The sequence below is a fragment of the Macaca thibetana genome, chromosome 14 (genome assembly GCF_024542745.1).
Source record: "Macaca thibetana thibetana isolate TM-01 chromosome 14, ASM2454274v1, whole genome shotgun sequence".
Classification (NCBI taxonomy): domain Eukaryota; kingdom Metazoa; phylum Chordata; class Mammalia; order Primates; family Cercopithecidae; genus Macaca; species Macaca thibetana.
Window position 1 is genome coordinate 86,465,445 of NC_065591.1, and position 21,287 is coordinate 86,486,731.

General features: G+C 41.1%; 1 protein-coding gene across 2 annotated transcripts in view; it reads left to right on the plus strand.

Moving 5' to 3' along the window:
• Positions 1-21,287, plus strand: part of PIWIL4 (piwi like RNA-mediated gene silencing 4) — a 48,373-nt gene that overhangs the window by 11,683 nt on the left and 15,403 nt on the right. The window contains exons 5-12 of one of the 2 annotated variants that reach the window (XM_050758895.1): positions 2,114-2,235; positions 4,122-4,202; positions 5,752-5,949; positions 7,824-7,935; positions 12,211-12,334; positions 14,200-14,317; positions 16,969-17,080; positions 19,860-20,044. In XM_050758895.1, the coding sequence (XP_050614852.1) occupies positions 2,114-2,235; positions 4,122-4,202; positions 5,752-5,949; positions 7,824-7,935; positions 12,211-12,334; positions 14,200-14,317; positions 16,969-17,080; positions 19,860-20,044 (1,052 nt within the window). The remainder of the gene's footprint in view (positions 1-2,113; positions 2,236-4,121; positions 4,203-5,751; positions 5,950-7,823; positions 7,936-12,210; positions 12,335-14,199; positions 14,318-16,968; positions 17,081-19,859; positions 20,045-21,287) is intronic. The other variant, XM_050758896.1, reaches the window with a different exon arrangement.

Below are 21,287 nucleotides of genomic sequence, written 5' to 3' on the forward strand. Positions count from 1 at the left end.
TTCTAGCAGGACACTTCAATGAGAGTGATGATTCCTTGTTTAGGATTTTGATCAGTGAGGTGGACAATGGGAGATATGAGATTCCTAGGCAGAAGAGGCAATGATAGGAAGTGAGGGCCATATTTTAGAAACTCTTTCTCATTCAGGTTTAGCCAGGAAGGTGTGGAGGTTGTGATTTCAAAGCTAGAGAGAACTTTAAATGTCCTGCCAAGGAACAGAGACTCTTCCATGGATCATGAAGACTTTGAGAGAGTGTTTCCATGGCAGCTGTGTTAAATTACAGTTAATCTGATCACATCCTATTGAATGGTTTACAGAAGGAGGTGGGAAGATTAATAAAGTGCCACTGAAATAGTGTGGGCAGGGTGTCAAAAGGGCCTGAACAGAGATACAAAGTGCTGCTATTTGAATTCCCGAGTGCCTGTGCAATGGATGGAAATAAAATCAATGCATTATCTCATTTAATCGTCACAACCCTGTGACTTTAATTAGACTCAGTACCACTTTAGAGATGGGGAAAGCTGTTCCACATCACACCAGCTATAAGAGGCAGAGGACCAGAGTCTATCCAATTCCATATCATGTGCTCTTAAGCACTGTAGTAAATAATGGTATTGGAACAGCTGAGATAGATCAGAGACATTCCTGGTGTACAGTAAGACTTGCCAACTGATTAGATCGTGAATTGAGGAGAAGTGAAAGTTTACTCTGAGGTTAGCAGCCTGGGGACTGGAGGGTCTGAGGTCCAATAAGAGATGTAGGAAGTGAAGGAGGAGTGGGTGTTTGGTGGGAGAGGTGCAAGGGGGGCTGAAGAGTTTGATCTTAGGTGGTTGTTGAAAATGCAGTTCCTGAGACCATCTGCTGCCACCTCCCCTCAGCCACTCATCCCGACATCCTTTATTGTCTTAATACTTTGTCCCAAAGCCCCTGCAGCAGTTTGAGAGCTGGGCATCCCTTCTGTCTGCCAGATTTTTCTCAATGTTGATGAGCTCTTTCTATAGCTGTCCATCTCTGATTTCTGTACAGTTTTATCTGAAGCAAGAAATTATCTCGATGAAATCTTACATCCCTGTGAAAAGATCAGTTTCTCTTTGTTTCCATGCAATGACTGGTTCCTGCCCTATATTCTTGATGCAACCTAAAAGTGGTTAAATCCATACTGTAGCTGTAGAAAGTAGAGGCAGAATACATAAATGCTTGCTGATTAGCTGACTTTATCTAATTCCTTATCCCTTAAAGAAATCCAGGATCATTGATTGATATTTATTGATTGATTTATATATTCCTTTATTTCAAGAACCTATTCTGAGTCCTTTCTGGTTCAAGAAGCTTTAAATTTAGTGGGAGCTGTAATAGAATCATATTCATGCATTCACTATATTGCTAGAACATTGTTCCAGGCTCTAAGGACTCTAGGATTTCTCTAGACCTTTCAGCAATTCATAAAATCAGATTTCTGATCTGTTCTGATTTCCACTACTTATTCCTCTCTCCCCATGTTTACTTTCCATCTCATTTATCGTCTCTCCTTTCTTTCCTTCTTTCTTATTCTCTGCTCTTCTGCATTATAAGCAGACTTTGGGAGGCTGTCCTCTGGAATCCATGAACTTGGGATGGGCAGGACAGTCCACTAGTGGGCTTCTGAGTATCAGTGAATACCCTGAAAATGGGTACAATTATGTACACTGTTTTGGTGTGTGTGTGTATATATATATGTGTGTGTGTGTGTGTGTAAAATTTTATTGGGAAATACCTGTAACTTTTATCAGACTCTCAAAGTAATTTGTGACCCATCTCCCTCCCGCTCCCTAGAAAGACCAAGAACCACTGCTCTGGAACTCTCTTCAGACCAAACTTTGAACCATGAGTCTGGCTTTAATTCTCCCTTAAGAAGTTAGGGAGTAGAGGGATGTGTTGTTTTTTAAGGACTGGCAAGATACAGAGAAAAAAAGCCCTCTGAACATAATGTGATGATTAGATTATTACTCATATACTAACACCTGCGGTTTTGTTTTTGTTAATGCATATTATATTGTGATGGCTTTATCATATCTGCATTCTGCACACTTGGGGCTAATTTCTAGGGTGCATATTAAGTACCTCTTCTTCCCAGGTCACAGAATTGTCAAGTGAAACTCAAAGAGGCGAGACTATAAAGATGACTATCACCCTGAAGAGGGAGCTGCCATCAAGTTCTCCCGTGTGCATCCAGGTCTTCAATATCATCTTCAGAAAGTAAGACACTGGAAACGTGAATTTAATTTGGGCTAATGATACCTTTCAGCATAAAGCCTGGGTATTAAAATAATCGACCATTTTGTAGGCAGTGTGCCAGCAGCGATGCCACCGTTAGGGCAATTTCTCACCTACTTTCTCGTACATGAGCAATAATGTGCAACGCAGCCCGTTACAACCACTCAGTGGCACAAACTGTTAATATCCAGTGTTATCCTAAGTTGAGACAAATGATATGGGGATTATTGCTATCTCACTGGTAGCAGAGAGGGTACCTTTTTCCATTTCTTCTTTTTCTGTGTCTCTTCCCAGACTTCAAAGTTCATTTAGCAAACTTAGTAAGTTTGACTTAATAAACTGAAGAATTTGTTCTTCTCCTAGCTGATTGATTTAGGAAAGAAGATCACTGTCTGCTTTCTGCCCTGGCTCCACCCTCAGCCCACTTCTTTCCCCCACATCTACATGGTTGTAAACTCAGCTTTTCAGTGTTCTGAAGACTGGTCTAAGGATCACATACTCCTACATCTTCTTAGGGGTGGAGTGGAGCTCCATAAAACGCATATTCCCTGGACCCTCACTGAATCTAGTTAGTAAACAGAAGTTCACAGACAGGCCTGAAAATTCACATATTTAGGATACACTGAAGCTAGAGAACCACTGTTTTACATGCTGCTACTGTGGATCATTAAGATGATCTGTTAGAAACCTTACAGGCAAGTCCTTTGTTCAACGGTGGCCTCTGGAAGGAATGAAGATGGGGAAGTCTGGGGATTTCCTGAGTCGTAAGGGCACATCAAGGAACTTCCCCCACCCACATGTCCTGATTTCTAATTCTAGTCAGATGTCTTGTCCAGCACCTTTTGGTCATATTTGAGCCTCAGCTTACTGCATATCAGCTCTTCAGAAGCCAGTCTTGCATACTGACATTTGGAAGATGCTTTTCAGTGAGAAAGTTCTTTCACTTGTCTTTTATCTTACTTTACCCTCACTAGAGCACCCTGAGGCAAGTACTATTAAAATCCTTATTTTTAAGAGAAGGAGGCTCAGGCTCAGTGACATTTGGCAGCCAGAATCACAATTGGAACCCTTGTTTCCTGACTTGAAACCCCCATGTAGGTCAGATTCCTAAGGTGACCAGGATTACTTGCTGAAGACACAGCCATGGTCATTTGGCAGCACCTGGGGAGCCTGAGCAGCCTCATTAGAAATAAGATCCTTGGCCAAGCGTGGTGACTCACACCTGTAATCGCAGCACTTTGGGAGGTCGAGGTGGGTAGATCACCTGAGGTCAGGAGTTCGAGACCAGCCTGACCAACACGTAGAAACCTCGTCTCTACTAAAAATACAAAATTAACCGGGTGTGGTGGCGCTTGCCTGTAATCCCAGCTACTTGGGAGGCTGAGGCAGGAGAATTGCTTAACCTGGAGGCGGAGGTTGCAGTGAACTGAGATCGCGCCATTGCACTCTAGCCTGGGCAACAACAGTGAAACTCCATTTCAAAAAAAAAAAAAAAAAGAAATAAGGTCCTCATCCCCAAATAGAGAAGAGGTCAAAAAGGCCTGAAGGCATGGCTTATCTCACCCCATCTAAGCTACCCAAAATGTTACTACTGCAGCCGAAATGGCTAATTGGCCACATATTTGTCCTTGCAGCTAAACTCAGACAGATAAAAATAACTTCAGTTGTAGTATTCTCAAATATGAAGAAGTGACAGTTCTTTATAAACATTCATATGTATATTTAGTGTCTAAACCTTGCAGTGCTGTGAGAATGGGAGGTCTGTATTTCCTATATATTTTTAACATTATGTTCAGCAAGGGTATGAACTTAGAATTACGCTGTTACTGACTGATATTTACCAAAAATTCAAAACAATATACTTGCAGGATCCTCAAAAAGTTGTCCATGTACCAAATTGGACGGAACTTCTATAATCCTTCAGAGCCAGTGGAAATTCCCCAGCACAAGTAGGTTTATTTATATTTTCTGTTACTCCAAAATTGTTATAATGTGAGCAACATAATTTATGATACAATATTATACTATTATGCCTCCTGTGAGAGACTCTGTGATATGAAATGTAATGATTTTTTAAAATTTTCAAGTTTTTTTAAATAAAGTGGTGCATGTGAACGTGAAGCTAGCAGCTTTGTTTTCTTATATGAGTGTGATGGATAATTATCATAAATTCTAGAAGGAATTCAGAGACTGAATTTTCTGTGTGTAATAAGTAATAGTGAAAGCAGGATGAGCTGTATTGTGCTATAACACATAGTTGGTGCTTCATTTTGTTGTTGAAAGGATGTTAGCACAGCCAGGTGGTTGACATGAAATTGTCAGGGCAGCATGGGTCAGAAAGAGAAGCCAACCAAACAACTCTGGTGAAGGATAGAATCCTTAGGAACACTTGCAGAATTTCTACCCTAAACTGGGAATTCGAGGCTTCAGGGAAAGTGGTCAGCTATGTCTTCAACTGGTTGTTACTTAGCTCTCAAAAATACTGTGGTCAAACTGTAGACAGAGAGGCAACCGGTAGCCCAAACGTAGATACATAAAGGGAGAAGTGTATAAAAGATAGAAAATGGGAGTGGGGTGTCTGGCCTTCTGCCTGGTGGAGGAAAAATGACAGTTTCCGTATGTTCATTCAGAGTGTCAGTGTGCTGTCTATGAAGCATCCAGTTCGTCCCTGTCACTAATCTGTCCACCTGGATTAGAAAATCTCATAGGTGCAGATTGTACTAAACTGCCCTAGGTACTCAGCACGTATGCCTGTCCTGGAGGCTGGCTTAGTATCACAGTGACTACTTATAGTCCACAAAATATAACCTGGAATTATTTTTTTACAATATTAGTCTATTATTTCATGTCATTTCTGTAACTTCTTATTCAAGATTTTTAAGTTTATATGGAAAGAAACAGTAGGCTGTGTTCTGGTATCTCTTGTATATCTGTTTGTGATATCACTTCTGTATTTCTTAATCTCATTATTAAATCTATCCACTACCCTCTCCTTTGAATTGGGGTGCTTTTCTGAACCTAGATGTTTTCCTGCAGGGACAGATCACTCCATAAACATCTTATTCCTACAGTTATGGTTCTCAGGCAGGGGCATTTCCCCCCTCTTCAGGGAACATTTTGTATTGTCTGGAGACGTTTTTGGTTGTCACAGCTGGGAGGCTGCTACTGGCATCTGCTGGATAGAGGCCAGGGAGATGCTGCTAAACATCCTACAGTACACAGGACGGCCCCTAACAAAGAATTACCCAGTTCCAAATGTCAGTGGTGCCAAGGCTGAGAAACTGCTTTACAGTAAGGTATTTTACTTTAAATGTATGCTTAAAGACACTGCAGCTGAAAGAAAGATTTCAGTCAACAACTGGAAGAAATCAAACTAAAGAAAATAATTATCTTGTTAAGATCTCGAGAATCAGAACAGAAAATCACCATTTAAAAATCTTTATTGTGTTTCCGGTATAACATTGACAATATTTCTTTTTTTCTGTTTTGTTTTTAAAGATTATCTCTTTGGCCTGGGTTTGCCATTTCTGTATCATATTTTGAAAGCAAGCTCCTATTTAGCGCTGATGTGAGTTACAAGGTCCTCCGGAATGAGACGGTTCTGGAATTCATGACTGCTCTCTGTCGAAGAACTGGCTTGACCTGTTTCACCCAGACATGTGAGAAGCAGCTAATAGGGCTCATTGTCCTTACAAGGTACAAGCCTGTGTCTAAATAAACTTTTCTTCAGAAATCAATCATTGATAGTATTTGGGAATAGAAATAGTGTTGGAGTATTGGCCCGATGTCACAGATCTAATCCGTTTACTCATCTGTTTAGAAGACCTGGTGGTTTTGTTGTCTAGAGTTCACACGTCCTTGTGTGGCATTCTGGACGGTCCACAAGCTGACGTAGTTCCAAATTCTCACTTGCTGTACCCTCCTTTCCCCCAATGCCATTCTATTCTAAACCCCAACATTCTACACTTTTCTGCTTCAGTTCAGTTCAATTCATTTCACTTCAGTTGCCTGGATTCCCTACCCCAAATTCTGCCTTTTAAACTTCAGTTTTCACAAAGCCCAATTCTAATATCCCAGCTTTTCTGACATCCCCATTTGCCTACTCAGTTGGAATTACTCAGTTTCTTCCCCTGGGCTCCTCCCATAGCACTTTGCTTATGGCTACCTTGTTATGGCCATTTTATTTCATTTTAAAGGACAGAAGTTTAGTTCCATGTCTCACCTTCTTTATTTGATTCAGGAGTCTTTTTAAGTTGAGACCACATTTTACTTCTTTGCAACCTCTAGGTTTATGTATATAAAATTTGCCTTCATTGCACATTGAACCGAGTTAAACACGGAAAATTTAGATGACTTCCTGAGTACTAAAAAGCTCACCATATACTGCTGCTAGTCCAAGAATACTGTTTAAAATTTTTTTATTTTAAGTGTTGGGATATATGTGCAGGATATGCAGGTTTGTTACACAGGTAAAAGTGTGCCATGGTGGTTTGCTGCACCTATCAACTCATCACCTAGGTGTTCAACCCAGCATGCATTAGCTATTTTTCAGAATGCTCTCCCTCCCCCTCACCCCATCCCCCGAGAGGCCCCAGTGTGTGTTGTTCCCCTGCTCGTGTCCATGTGTTCTCATTGTTCAGCTCCCACTTATAAGTGAGAACATACAGTGTTTGGTTTTCTGTTCCTGCCTTAGTTTGCTGAGGATAATGGCTTCCAGCTCCACCTGTGTCCCTGCAAACGACATGATCCTGTTCCTTTTTACGGCTGCAAGAATACTTCTTTTAGGGGACTTGTTAGCCTTCTATTCTGGCTTAGAATTTCCACTTAAACTTGTTTTCTGGGATATATAGCAGAGGTCTGGGACTGGCTGGATTCCACACTACTTGGTATGAGAAGGCTACCCTCTTATCCTCCTGTCATGATCTTGATGGATTAGCTTATCACATTTCAAAGTCATCTTGCAAAGAATCAAGAGCTCTAGAGAAACCTGCTGTGGTAGTTTCTGCCCCTAGGCTGGGTCATCCTGAGACGACAGTCCAGGCTACACAGTGCTGAAGGGGAGAAGGAGCTTAGAGTAATCTTAGCTAACCTGTTTTGTAGTTTTGCCAAGAGCCAGCCCTAGCGGGAAGGTTAAGCAAGACACCAGTATTGTGGGTTGATTGGCATTCTTTTGGTGCTTTTTTATCAGAAAAACTACCTGGGAAGTCAGAAACACCATTATCTGAGAAGATAATGGGAAAGTTTTGAGCAATGCTTCAGCCTCTGAACATTTCAGAATGATTTGCCTGAAATTAGTGTATCTATCAGTGAGAAAAATAGACTGTGGTCTAAGGACTCCCCCACAGGTTTTGTTGGAATGTAGACAGAAGTCTTCCTGTATATGAAATTATTAAGGAATGCCCTTTTCAGAAAAGAGCTGAGTATTTTTTAAAAAGTGAATATTCTTGTTATATTGTTTTCATAATTTCTGACATTCTGGAGTCTATCTTATGTGTTGAATTAAAAGTGTGGTGAAGTAGCTGCTTATGTTAGATGATTAAAAAATTTTAAAGACTTTTTATATTTGCCAGATACAATAACAGAACCTACTCCATTGATGACATTGACTGGTCAGTGAAGCCCACACACACCTTTCAGAAGCGGGATGGCACCGAGATCACCTATGTGGATTACTACAAGCAGGTAGGACTTTTCTTCATTCATCTCTATCTCCTTTCCTTTTACCTCAGAGAAGTCTACTTATTCCAAGTCTCAGAGGTCCCCCAGATTGTAGGCTGAGTCTGCCTCCGACCTGATTCTCTGACTTGTCTCTCTCCTTCATCCCCACCATCCCGGTCTCCTGTTGACCCTCATCCTATCTCCTGTTTCCTTCTTCCTGTAGTCTGAGTAATCTCCCTTTAACGCATATCTGATTACACTGCTCCCAACGTTAATACATTTCCATGTCTCCTTATTGCCTTAGGACCACATTTAAGCCCCTTAGCAGAGTTTTCAAGGCTCCTTGTGATGTGGCCAAATGCTGCCTTTAAAGCCTCATCTCTTCCCATTCCCCTGCTCCCTTGCCTGACTCTGATGTAATTGCCTCTTGTGATTCCATGACTCGGTTTCTCCCCTGTGCATTTTCACACATGTTGCTTCCTTTTCCTGGATACCCCTTGACAGCCAGACGAACACTAGACACCCTTGTGAACTCAGCTCAGCCATCAAGTCTCAAGGGAGCCCTATAGCATTCCTCCCAGGATCCCCTCCCTGTATCAGGTCATCACAGGCACCACGCGAATGGTCTGAGCCCCATCCTAGACATTGAGCTCTGGGGAGGGGGCTCCTTATTTTTGGAGACCCAGGGCTAGCTCAGTGCTTTGCGCATATTAGATACTCAAGAAACTATTGATGGAATCTGTTGCTGTCTCTGGAAACTCTTAATCGCATTTGCAACAATTATCCCTGCCCCTCATCTTCCATGTTCAATTCCTTTGGAAAGTGCCTTCTCTTTAATGTATAGTAATATTCAGGTTAAAACAACAAACAAATCCAAAAACCCTTTCTTGATCATTGTACACCTTCAGGAAAAGCTCTCTTTTTCTCCTTAGCTAACTTTAGAAAGTCATTTATACCAGCTCCAAGCACCTTTCCCGTTCTTCCTTCCTGAAACCTCAGCAGTCTGGTATCCAGTTCTGCTGCTTTAGAAGTAGTTCTAGAAGGGTCAAGTTCAGTTACTGTTCTTTTCCTAAAGGGCTTTCAGTGCATTTGATACCTGTGACCTCTCCCACCGGCTGGAACTGATCTCTTCCTTCCTTAACTCCTGGGATACATCCCTGCGGCTCTCCGCTACTTTCAGGTTGTTCTCTCTTAGTCTCCTTTGACATTTTCCTCCTCCCTTCCCCACAAAGGAACCATTCTTCACCATGGTTCCCTCATACAGAACCTTTTCATTGTATTTTGAGATGGTTCAAATATAATGTTTTTGCCTTGCCCTCATTCCCAAATTACATATTCATCTCCATTTCCAGAACCTATTTGCATGAATACCCTGCAGGCATCTCAAACTAATATAATTCGGACTGAATTCATTGTCTTTCCCATTCCTGTTTCTCCTTGGAAATTCTGTAGCTCAGACAGGAAGGATTTTGCTTTCTTCCTCTTCTTCAAGTTAACCTCCTCATTCGCTTGTCACCAAGGTGAGTTCTGTATCCTTTATCCGTGAATTTTCTCTTTTCCAGCCCTTTTCCCACTGCATTAATGCAGGCCATCTCGTGGATCCCCTCCCCCTACCATCACTCTTTATGCCCTAGCTCTCTCCTCACTGTGATCTCTCATGTTCACAGCCATCAGAGAGATCTTTCTGAAGTGTTGCCCAGAAATCTGATTAAAAGCATAACCTCTTGAGTAAGATGGTCTGGCTCCAGCTGTGTAACCCTGGGTAAATAACTAAACCCAGAGTGTCATGTGTAAAGGAAATTTATCTGTCTACCTTCATGGTGTAGTGTAAGAACCGAACAAGATAATTATGCACACAGAGCATTGAAGTGTGCCTGCACTTTGTGAGCACTGGGAGAACAGTGGAGACCATGCTCCTCCTTTTCTATCCTCTGCTTCTTCCTCTCTGGTACTGCATAGTTTGACCCCCTCTTTCTTTCTTATATTTCTCAGCATCCCTACTATGCACCCCATGCCTTTATCCCCCATCCACTCACTGGCCTACACCTTCCTTAGCCTTTGCATGTGTTCACTAGGCATCTTCAGAAAGCCACGCTGTACCTTTCTCCTTTACCCCTAGGTCAAATCCTAGCTTCAAGGCCAAGTGTGAAGTCCTCTCTGGCTTTGCTTTCTGTTACACTCATAGAAGAGCAAGCTGTTCTCCTTTCTAAGTACCTGTGCATTCATCACATTGCTTCTTGAACACATACTCCTTGGAGAGCAAGGATGGCGTTTGGCTAATCCTTGATGCATAGTATCTAGCAAAGCATCTTGTGCATAAAATGTGTTCTGTGTTTATGAAACCCACAGTTTGTTAAACATTAGGGCTTCTTTCTTGCATGATTAAATTTGTTCATTTAAACAGAAGTATTTTAGGACCTGTGACATTCTGAAACGGGAATCATGGTAAAAATCCCAGTCACTTTTTTGAAATGAGTTGTGCTTCACTGCATAGATATTGTAATTAGGGAGGAAAAGAAAGAACACTGTGACAGCTTCTAGTATGCCCTCCTCCCTGTCCCAGGAAAGAAAGACTCAATTATTATGTAGTCAGTTTTCAAAGTGGAAGACATCCTGATATTGACCTTTATATTTCTCTATTTTATCTTATCATACAAAGTATTTTCAAATGCTAAGAAAATTGGGTCAAGGGAAAGGGTCAAATTTGCCTTGTGGGAGCAGCTTGGGGGCTAGAGTTCTTGACCATGCTCCAGCTAGAGTCCTTCTTCCTGGAGGATGCCTTCGTTTTGCTGGAGCTGTTACCTGAGACTCTCCATACTCCCATGTTTTCTTCAGGGTCCTCTCTTGGTCTCCACCTGCATGGAGGCTTCCCTGATTTGCCAGCCATAATTGTGTCACTACCACCATCTCCTTTTCCTCCCCGCCCCTCCCACTCCAGCCCGGGGATCCGGTACTGAGTGGTATAGCAAGCAGAGTCTTAACAGATCTATCCTAGCTATGCTCATTTCCAGTTATGGAGCCTTGGGAAGATTGCTTAATGTTTCAGTGTTTTTTCATCTGTGAAGGGGACAATAATAGTATCTCTTTCATCAGTTTGTTGTCCTTTGTTGTGCTTCGCTATGCATTGTTTGTGCTTCCTGTGGACCTCGCTTTGTAGATAATTTATTTATGCAGAAAGGCAGGGACTGTGCCTCTTTTACTTTTATCTTCTTATCCACTGCTGTTCTGGAACATAGTAAGCACACCATGTGTTCTAAATTAATGGAGTCATGTATGCAAACTCACTTGATAAAGGCTTCTCCAAGCTTTTTAGCCATAGCATCAGTTGCACCTGCTGCTTTCAAATGAGATTCTTGACTCGTTTTTTATTTTAATGACAAAGTTTTTCTTGAAATAGAGAAATGCTCATATTTGACTTCTTTAATTGTGATTATTGATGTTAGTGTCATAATACCCAGGCATTTTATACGTTATAATTCCAGTTATTCTGTCACTAACGTGGATCAAATTATAATGGAAACGAGTGTTCACTGTAACGTTTGCCACTGGAGGGTAAATGAGCTTTTGCCAAGGTGAGAATGCTGAAATTGAAGTTTAGGATGGCAAAGGGAGAGGAATATGAACTAACAGTTGCCAGGGATTCATTATAAACCAGACCCCTTGCTCATGGTTTACATAGGATGCCTGTGAGCTACTGTTATCCTTATTTCATAGATAAGGAAAGTTAAATCACTTCCCCAGTGTCACAGCCCAAGCAAATAGAGGAGCTGGGGATCAAATTCACATTTGTCAGACTTCAGGACTGCTTCCCTGTAACATCCTACTGTCCTAGAAGGTAAGGACAGTCATGCTTTTTTGTGAAATCTGAGATTGTCTCAATATAACTCACCTCCAGCTTGTGTATAGATATTTTCAAAATGAATATAGATGTTTAGAGCTAGATAGTTAAGCATGGGGCAGTCTGCCTCAGTCATCAGTAGTGGAAATGCTGGCTTTGAGTCAGTCCCAGTGATGTCATTGACCTATGTATAGAACCAGCTGGAGTCTATTCTGAATCTGGCTGAAACCGAGAGATAGCAGGGAAACGATATTTTTAATGGTGTTGTGTTAGAAAAAATAATTAAAATAATAAAACTGGCCCTCAGATAGAAAGGTCCTGGGAAGAAAGTAGCAATAAGTAGGTAACCATGGGATTGGTTACATTTTTATATATGTTAGGATCACCTTGTTGAATGTAAGGATGCTTACCTGGCGGTGCTTCCACGTTGACTTTTCCCTCATTAATCTTGCGTTTTATAGCAATATGATATTACTGTATCTGACCTCAATCAGCCCATGCTTGTTAGTCTGTTAAAGAGGAAGAGAAATGACAACAGTGAGGCTCGGCTCGCCCACCTGATACCTGAGCTCTGCTTTCTAACAGGTAATATTTGTGTTTTATACCTCTGTCAGGCTCCTGGATACTGGCCTCTGATGCTTGGCAGTGGGCAGACCCTCTTTATGTTACCTGAATGCCAGGACATTGATTTAACCCATGGAGGATGGGCCTTTTAAGTAATTTATTCAATAATAGAGACATGTTGGGGGAATCGAGTGCCCTTTGGAATCTATTTCCTTTATCTCATATATTCCATGTATTACTTTGATGTAAAATAGAACCCCTGACATCATCCTAAAACCAAGTTTCTCTTTGCCATTGTTTGAATTTGCTAGTATAGGAAGGAATATGACTTAGATTTTCTTCAGGTATATCAGTAGATCGGTACCAGAATAATCCTTATTTTCTTTTTGCATGAATTTTCATAATATAATCCTTACTATACAGTAAAATCTGAATAACTGCCTCGAGCACTTTTAACAATGTTCTTTTGACTAACGGGTAGGGCTAGGAAGGAAAGACTTTCTACATTTTGCATTTGTGTGTTCCTTGAGTCAGTTATGATGCGGATACATCTATTTTGCCATTAGAAAAATTAATAAGAAGGGCGGGCATCGTGGCTCACGCCTGTAATCCTAACACTTTGGGAGGCCAAGTGGGTGGATCACCTGAGGTCAGGAGTTCAAGACCAGCCTGGCCAACGTGGTGAAACCTCATCTCTATTAAAAATAAAAAACTAGCCGGGCATGGTGATGCATGTCTGTAATCCCAGCTACTCAGGAGGCTGAGGCAGAAGAATCACTTGAACCCGAGAGGTGGAGGTTGCAGTGAGCCGAGATCATGCCATTGCCCTCCAGCCTGAGTGACAGAGCAAGACTGTTGGGAGGGAGGGAGGGAGGGAGGGAGGGAGGGAGGGAGGGAGGAAGGAAGGAAGGAAGGAAGGAAGGAGGGAGGGAGGGAGGGAGGGAGGGAGGGAGGGAGAGAAGGAAGGAAGGGAGGGGAGAGAAAGAAAGAAAGGAAGGAAGGAAGGAAAGAAAGAAAGAAAAGAGAAAGAAAGAAAGAGAAAGAGAGAAAGAGAAAGAGAGAAAGAACGAAAGAAAGGAAGATTAATGATGATATAATCCTTGAGGGAAGGGGTGCCAATTCTTTTTATTTTTTTTTTTGAGATGGAGTTTCACTCTCGTTGCCCAGGCTGGAGTGCAATGGCATGATCTCAGCTCACTGAAATCTCTGCCTCCCGGGTTCAAGCGATTCTCCTGCCTCAGCCTCCCAAGTAGCTGGGATTATAGGCAAGCACCACCATGCCCGGCTAATTTTGTATTTTTAGTAGAGATGGGTTTCTCCATGTTGGTCAGGCTGGTCTCAAAGTCCCGACCTCAGGTGATCCACCTGCCTCAGCCTCCCAAAGTGCTGGGATTACAGGTGTGAGCCACAGCACCCAGCCTAAGGGGTGCTCATTCTTAATGGTGTTCTGATATTGTAGGTCTGCAGGACCCAATATAGTAGCCAGGAGCACATGAGTTTTTGAGCACTTGAATTGGGACTAGCTCTACCCAAAGACTGAGAGGAGGTATGCTGTAAAATACAGCCCAGATTTGAAAGGCTTAATATGAAAAAAAGAAGGAAACTACCTCATCAATAAGTGTTTTATGTTGATTACATGTTGGAATGATAATATGTTGGATATACTGGGCTAAATAATATACACTATTTAAAGTAATTTTGTCTGTTTTTTGACTTTTCTTAACATGGTTATCAGAAAACTTAAAATGACATACGTGGTTTTCATTTCTATTGGTTGTGCTATACAGATGGTGAATGCATTCAAGCGGAAAGGTTTAAACTGGGCCTGCGATGGGCTGAGTCGCTTATGTTCATTTTCTCACTTTGTCTTCATTTGCATTTAATAGGGCTGACTGACCAGGCAACCTCTGATTTCCAGCTGATGAAGGCTGTGGCTGAAAAGACACGTCTCCCTCCTTCAGGCCGGCAGCAGCGCCTGGCCAGGCTTGTGGACAACATCCAGAGGTGCTGGATCACCGCATGCATCCTGCCTGGGGCTGAGTTTTTAGTATTAGATGGTCCATGTAACACTGTATTCCTTGAAGGAAATGTCTCATTCGTATTGATTGAGAGCAAGGAGCTTTTGAATTGTGCTGTCCACAGCCCTTCATGTGAGATGTCTCAGGACTAAGGGGTTGAATGGAGTTGGGAGAAGCCATGCTGATAGGAATCACACTCACTTTACCTGCATGCCCTGCTTTCATCTGTTTCATACATTGAGGTCTGGATAAAATGTGGAATAAAGAAAAAGGTTACAATGTAAACAACAACAACAACAACATCCAAGCAAACAAAGCAACCAGAAAAACACCAGGCCCCCAGTATTCAGGGTCAGGAATGCTCAACTCTTAATACAATGGCCTTAGCAGACTGAACTTTAGGAAAACCCCACTATGTGCCTTTTAAATTTGAGATATACCTTTGTGCCATCTGGTTCTGCCTATCTGATTATCAGACTGTGTTTCAGTTCTTTTGACAGTTTGCTGTGACGTGATTGGAAAATTGAGCTTCTCCTTGGTTTTCCTTTCTGACCCTCTAAAACTGAACTATCTAGTGTGGCTGCTAGGCACTTGAAATGTGGCTAGTGACACACCTAGAAATGATTGGTTAAGTAACATATATTTAAAACATAATTTCACTTGCCACTTTTTTACTTTCTTAAGGTGGTTACTGGAAAATTTAAAATTACATATGTAGCTTGCTTTATATTTCTATTGGGCTATATTGCTGATCAACAGTCGTTTTTTTAAAAAAATTTTTTTAAAAGTAGTACTAGCTCTTGGAGGATTTGGAAATTTCCATAGCACAAAGAAAGGAGAGAGAGAAAAGAGTGTGTATGTGTGTTTACTCAGTAAATACTTAACAAATGAGTGAATCACAATTGAATTAATAATTCAATTATTATCATATTAGTAATATTCTTTCAGACTTTGCAAATGCATATAATCCTATTTTTTTTTTTTTTTTTTGGAGACGGAGTCTTGGTCTGTCGCCCAGACTGGGGTGCAGTGGCACAATCTCGGCTTACTGCAACCTCCGCCTCCTGGGTTCACACCATTCTCCTGCCTCAGCCTCCCGAGTAGCTGGGACTATAGGCGCTCGCCACTACGCCGGGCTAATTTTTTATATTCTTTAGTAGAGCCTGGGTTTCACTGTGTTAGCCAGGATGGTCTTGATCTCCTGACCTCGTGATCCGCCCGCCTGGGCCTCCCAAAGTGCTGGGATTACAGGCGTGAGCCACCGCGCCCGGCCTAATCCTATTTTTTTTTAAAGAGAAACGGTATAGTACTGTACATCATGTTTTGTAACTTGCTCTTTTCACTTCAGGGTTTTTCTCAAACACTTCTGTATGGTAAACATGACCTCTATTATCATGCTAGTGGTTTCATAGTTTTTTTACTTCATGGATACACTTTACGTCATTTACCCTGGACATCCCTCAGACTTACACCGAATTCAGAAGGGATTCCTCATTCGTTTCCCTTATAGTGACTGTGGATTAATCTTCCTGATGCATCTATCTGCCATCTTTCAGTAATACCACCCACCTCACCCCGTTTCCTGACCAATGATGGCCTCACTCATCTCATCTTGGGCAGTAAAATAATAATCTTGGGCAGCAAAATAATTAACTCAAAGGAATTAGTGTGACCAGAGAAGACATAATCTGAATAGGTGGAAATAGTGAGCTATTGCTGAGAGACAGTGGTGAAGAGGTTGGAGCTCCCCTAAAAAAAGAGGTAGAGCTTTAGTAGGGAAACAAAAGCGTGGGGGTCACCTCCATGTCCTGCAAATGCCTGGCTTACTGTGTGCTGAGTCCTATATGTGGTTGCTGCTCTCAAGGAGCTTATGGCTCAGTGGAAGTTATCATATATCATACTCCCATGAGCTAAAACGTCAACTATGATTAAAGCTTATTAAGTTATAAATGAAAAGTACTACACAATAGAAAGTAGTGTTATTATTGCTGATATTAATATTCTCCTCATAGGATAGACAGGGTAATAGGAAGACCCTGAATCTTCTGAAGCTTAAATTCTTATGTTCCCTTCTTTTATCGTCCTTCCTCGACTCTCAACCCAACAAATTCAGATATTCACAAAAGACATCTCCACATCCACTGGCTCCAAAATATCTCTTTATTAACAAGTGTGTTATCAAGAATGATAATATCTTATAGGCTTTGAGCACATGCCATGTGCCAGGGACTATGGTAAGCACTTTCTATGTATTATCATATCTCATCTTTTTATCTACCCTACGAAGTAGGTACTTTTATTATCCTTCCATTTTGCCAGTAAAGAAACCAAGGCCTTAAAGATTAATACTTTGCTCAAGGTCATATATTATTAAACATTAGAGCTGGGAGTTAAACCCAGGTCTGCCTGGCTCAAAAGCTTATTTTTCTAACCACTGTACTCCCACTGGAATCCTTTTCCCATTCCTGAACATCCCAAATGAGCACAGTTGTCCCATAATTCATTTAAGCAGGGAAAAAATATGCTGAGTAGAATTAGAAGCCAGGAATCCTGAAGACACAGAAAATCAGCCCCTGACTAATTCAGTAAGTTGTAAATATATCTCCGTTTAATGATTTAAAACAACTCTATCAACAGGAACACCAATGCTCGTTTTGAACTAGAGACCTGGGGACTGCATTTTGGAAGCCAGATATCTCTGACTGGACGGGTTGTGCCTTCAGAAAAAATATTAATGCAAGACCACATAGTAAGTGCTGTGATTTTACTTTCATTTAAAAGTATTTACTTGAATATGTGTAAGTTTGTGCATTGGCCAGAGTGGCTTGTGTGCTTATAATATTTGGTTTGGCCATGTACTTCCATCTCTTTATCCTAAGACTTCAGATCCCCTGTGGTTTCCTTGTCAATCTGAATTTACTTGCATGGACTTAGCGGCACCCAGTGGACATGATTTAGGTTAGTCAGAAGATGGTATTTCAAATCATTGCAATTAAAATATACCCATCTTCTGTTGCATGATGCATTGCTCTTAAAAAAAAAAAAAAAAGGCCATAGTCATCTGAGGAAATTCTATTAACTGGTGAACATTAGTTCTAAAAGACTGTTTTCTGATACCAAAACCGGACTTTCAGTTGCTACGTCAGTTGTGTATGTTAATCTTTCAAAATAAAACACTGCTCAATGGACACGAAAGTCAAGAAATATGCACAGAACCCAGCCCCAGCCATAGTACTTGGGGAGAGAGGCATTTGGAAACCTGAAGAGACAAATCATTGCCACTTCCAGACTTCTGTTGAAGAAATGAACCTATTAATATTTTATGCAAAAATTATGCATTATCTTTCTCTTCTCCCCCTTAGTTTTGCCCACTTTAAAAAACCAGTTGCATTTCTTTTCATGTTTAAAGGCTCTCTTCTTGCCTTTATTTGGTGTAATAAACCTGTATGTCTAACTGATACAACTGAACAATGAATGTATCATGGTGGTAGAATGGGGGATTTTTTTTCATCTTTTTTTTTTTTTTTTTTCAGATAGGTCTTGTTCTGTTGCCCAGGCTGGAACATAGAGACATGATCACAGCTCGTTGCAGCCTTAACCTCCTGGGCTCAAGCGATCCTGCCATCTCGGCCTCCCAAGAAGCTGGGACTATAGGCATACGCCACCACGCCCAGCTAATTTTTGTATTTTTTGTAGAAATCAGGTCTCCCTATGTTGCCCAGGGTGGTCTTGAACCCCTGGGCTCAAGCCATCCTCCCACCTTGGCCTCTCAAAGTGCTGAGATTACAGACATGAGCCACCATGCCTGGCCTTGTCATTTCTTTACAATAATCTATCCAGGTTACAAAAACTGTCATTGGAGAACCTAAGGAAGTACTATTTTTCAACACAAACAAAACAAAACTTTATTGTAAAGTACTAAAATGTAGACTCCCATTAGGATCTTGGTGACAGGTCAGTAAAGAGAAGCTCAGTTTCAGATCCACATGTAAAGAAGGACTTATGTACTTAAAATGATCTGTCTCATAATCTCTATAAGCAAAATCGTATTTCCTGGAGCCTTTCATTTTTATTTATTTGTTTGCATTCTTTTGGTGTAAAAACTGGTGTCCATAGGAGAAAGGGCATTAAAACAGGAGAACTCATACACTGGAGGTAGCAGGTGTCTAAGATGACAATGTCATCAAGTTCTTGGCCCATTCTGCTTTTCTGAAATTAGCTCCTAGGAATTGAATGAACTAAAAGTCCACAAGTCTCAGGGTACATTGTCCTGGGTCTTCCTCCCAGCCCCATAAGACAACAGCAGGAAGAAGTGTTGTGGGCAGAAGGACTACAACTCTCTTCATGCTCTAATGGATAGGAGTGAACGTTGGTTCCAGAGAGAGCCATTGATGGGAAGCTAGCCCTTCTCCTTTGCTCTCAGGCTGAGGTAGGTGGACTCCTGGAGCTGAATCCAGCCCAGCCAGTGGAAGGCATCATGAGGATGGCTGATGATTGGAAGTCAGAGAAGTCAGAGTGCTTGGTTGCAATTGCCCTGGCTGCCATGTCAGGAGACCAGCATTCTAAACCTGTCACTGCTGCCAACGGGTTTCATAATCTCTTAGCCACAGCTTTCTAGTCTGTAAAACAAGAAGATTGGGATGTTTCTTAAGTATTAGTGTACATGTGAATCACCTGGGGGACATGTTAACATGCAGATTCTGATTCAGTGGATCTGGGGTGGTGCCCAGGACTCTACATTTCTAACTGGCTTCTAGGCGATGCTCATGCTGCTGGTCAAGTAGTGCTTGACAGCACTTCAAGTAGCAGGAGATGAGCATACAGTGTGGTCCCTTTTAATTCTAACAGTGGATCTTCCCCACTTGCTATGCCAAAAGCATCATTCAATTACAGGCTGGGGATATAAGCAGAGGGTCTGGGAAGCAGGCTAACATTCCCCCTCTTCAACACAGGAAACCTGTTCTTCCTGGTCACATGAGGCACGTTTTGAGAGTGAGAAAGGAGCCTCCATCCTGGCTTCATCTTTGCTTCTAGGTGTACCTACTCCTAGCTTAATATATAATCTTAACTGTTCTTTCGGGTGTGTTCGTTTTATTATGATGACCTAGAGTATCGATAATCAGCATTCTTTGAGATATTTAGATGCTTCAAGTAAAAGATGAAACAATACAGGCTTTTGCCTGAATCATTCTTAATAAAGGCATAGATACTCAAGAGCTGGAAGGGAACCTCAGAGATCTTTGAATCAGACACCATTCTCTGCGCACCACAGAGAATCATGAGATTAAAGGAACCTCCAAGGTTCTGCCACCAGTGCCTGGAAGACCTGGGATGATGCCCAGATGCTTCCACTCCCAGAAAGCACATGTATTCTGTTCGGATGTGCAGTGCCTGCATCCATGTTTTAAGACTGAATAGCAAACTCTGTTAAACAGTTATGACAAATGTTGGCCATCTTCACACTGTCTTTATTTAGTTGATCTCTGAATAAATTTGTTCAATCCTTTCATGGTCATTATTTTTCTCAGTGTCAACCTGTGTCTGCTGCTGATTGGTCTAAGGATGTTCGAACTTGCAAAATTTTAAATGCACGGTCTTTGAATACCTGGTTGATTTTATGTAGTGACAGAACTGAATATGTTGCTGAGAGCTTTCTGAACTGCTTGAGAAGAGTTGCAGGTTCCATGGGATTTAATGTGGACTACCCCAAAATGTGAGAATACATTGAATTTTGTTCATATATTAATTTGGTTTGGTTAGAAGATAGGGAATAATGGCAGATGTATCAACAAAAGCTTCTTTATCCCAGTACGGTTTCCTAATGTAAGGTGCCAAGAAAATAGTCATAAGTGGATAGATTTTGTAATGACTAAACTTTTATAAAGTTAAAATATATTTTATGTTGGTCTTTGTAAAACTTGTACACAGTTCTTAAGCAGTAGTGTCATTACCTGAAAATCTTTCCAGTACCAGTTGGGATATAAATCTTTAATAAGTCCATATATTGTCTTCTCAACTGTTTTTCCTTCTTTCAAATCAGTTTTTCATATCAGTTATTTACTTAATAGCAAATGAATATTAAAAAATAAAAGTTGCATGTCCTGACTTTTACTCGATAGATTTTATGCTTTAAAATTTAATGTGAAAATAGATCTCAAATAAGCTTTTCTGATTCTGTTACTGTAGCATACTATTAGTCATTCAGAGAGTTTCCTGATAAGACTAGGGTCAACCATTTATTCTTAGAACATTTATTGAGTACTAATATGTGTAGATACTATACTATGCCAGTTGCTGAGGATGAGAAAGATAAATAAACTGTTTTTCATTGAGTAAGAGATACATATACAATCACACTGAAAATACTGTTTTGCTTTAGAAAAGCCATAAAGTTGGTCATGCCTCACTTTACTGAACCTGATATGCTTAGAAAAGAGGAACAGATACTTATTTTTCTTTGTTATAGTGGAGTTATTCTTTAAACACATAGTTACTAATTAATTACATCAGCAGCACAAGTATTAATCCCAAAGTCTTATTTAACACCATTGTTCAGAACTCCCCTCTTATCAAATCTGTTAATAAATAGCGTGGATAAATAAACACCTGCTCTACTTTCTCTAAACCCATCAGCTAATAAAGCAGGAAATGATTATGAAAGAAGCCACAGTCCGCAGACCCTGGGCTGACATCTCAGGCTCTTTCTCACGTGAATTCTGGAACAAGCCCATTGCTGTGTTCTGTCCTTGGCCTGTTTTAATTGAAAGCTCATATTTTATTTCCAGCTTCTTTTTTCCATAAAGTATCCGTTTACCTGTTAGATTTATATGCATAGCTCTGTCTTCTAAAACATTCACCTGATGATTTTAGAAGGAATGGACTATAAGTGCAGCAGAGTCAGAGTGCAAGAGTTTGAATTGGACGAGTCAGGACCATCTAGTTGCTGAGACGGTTCT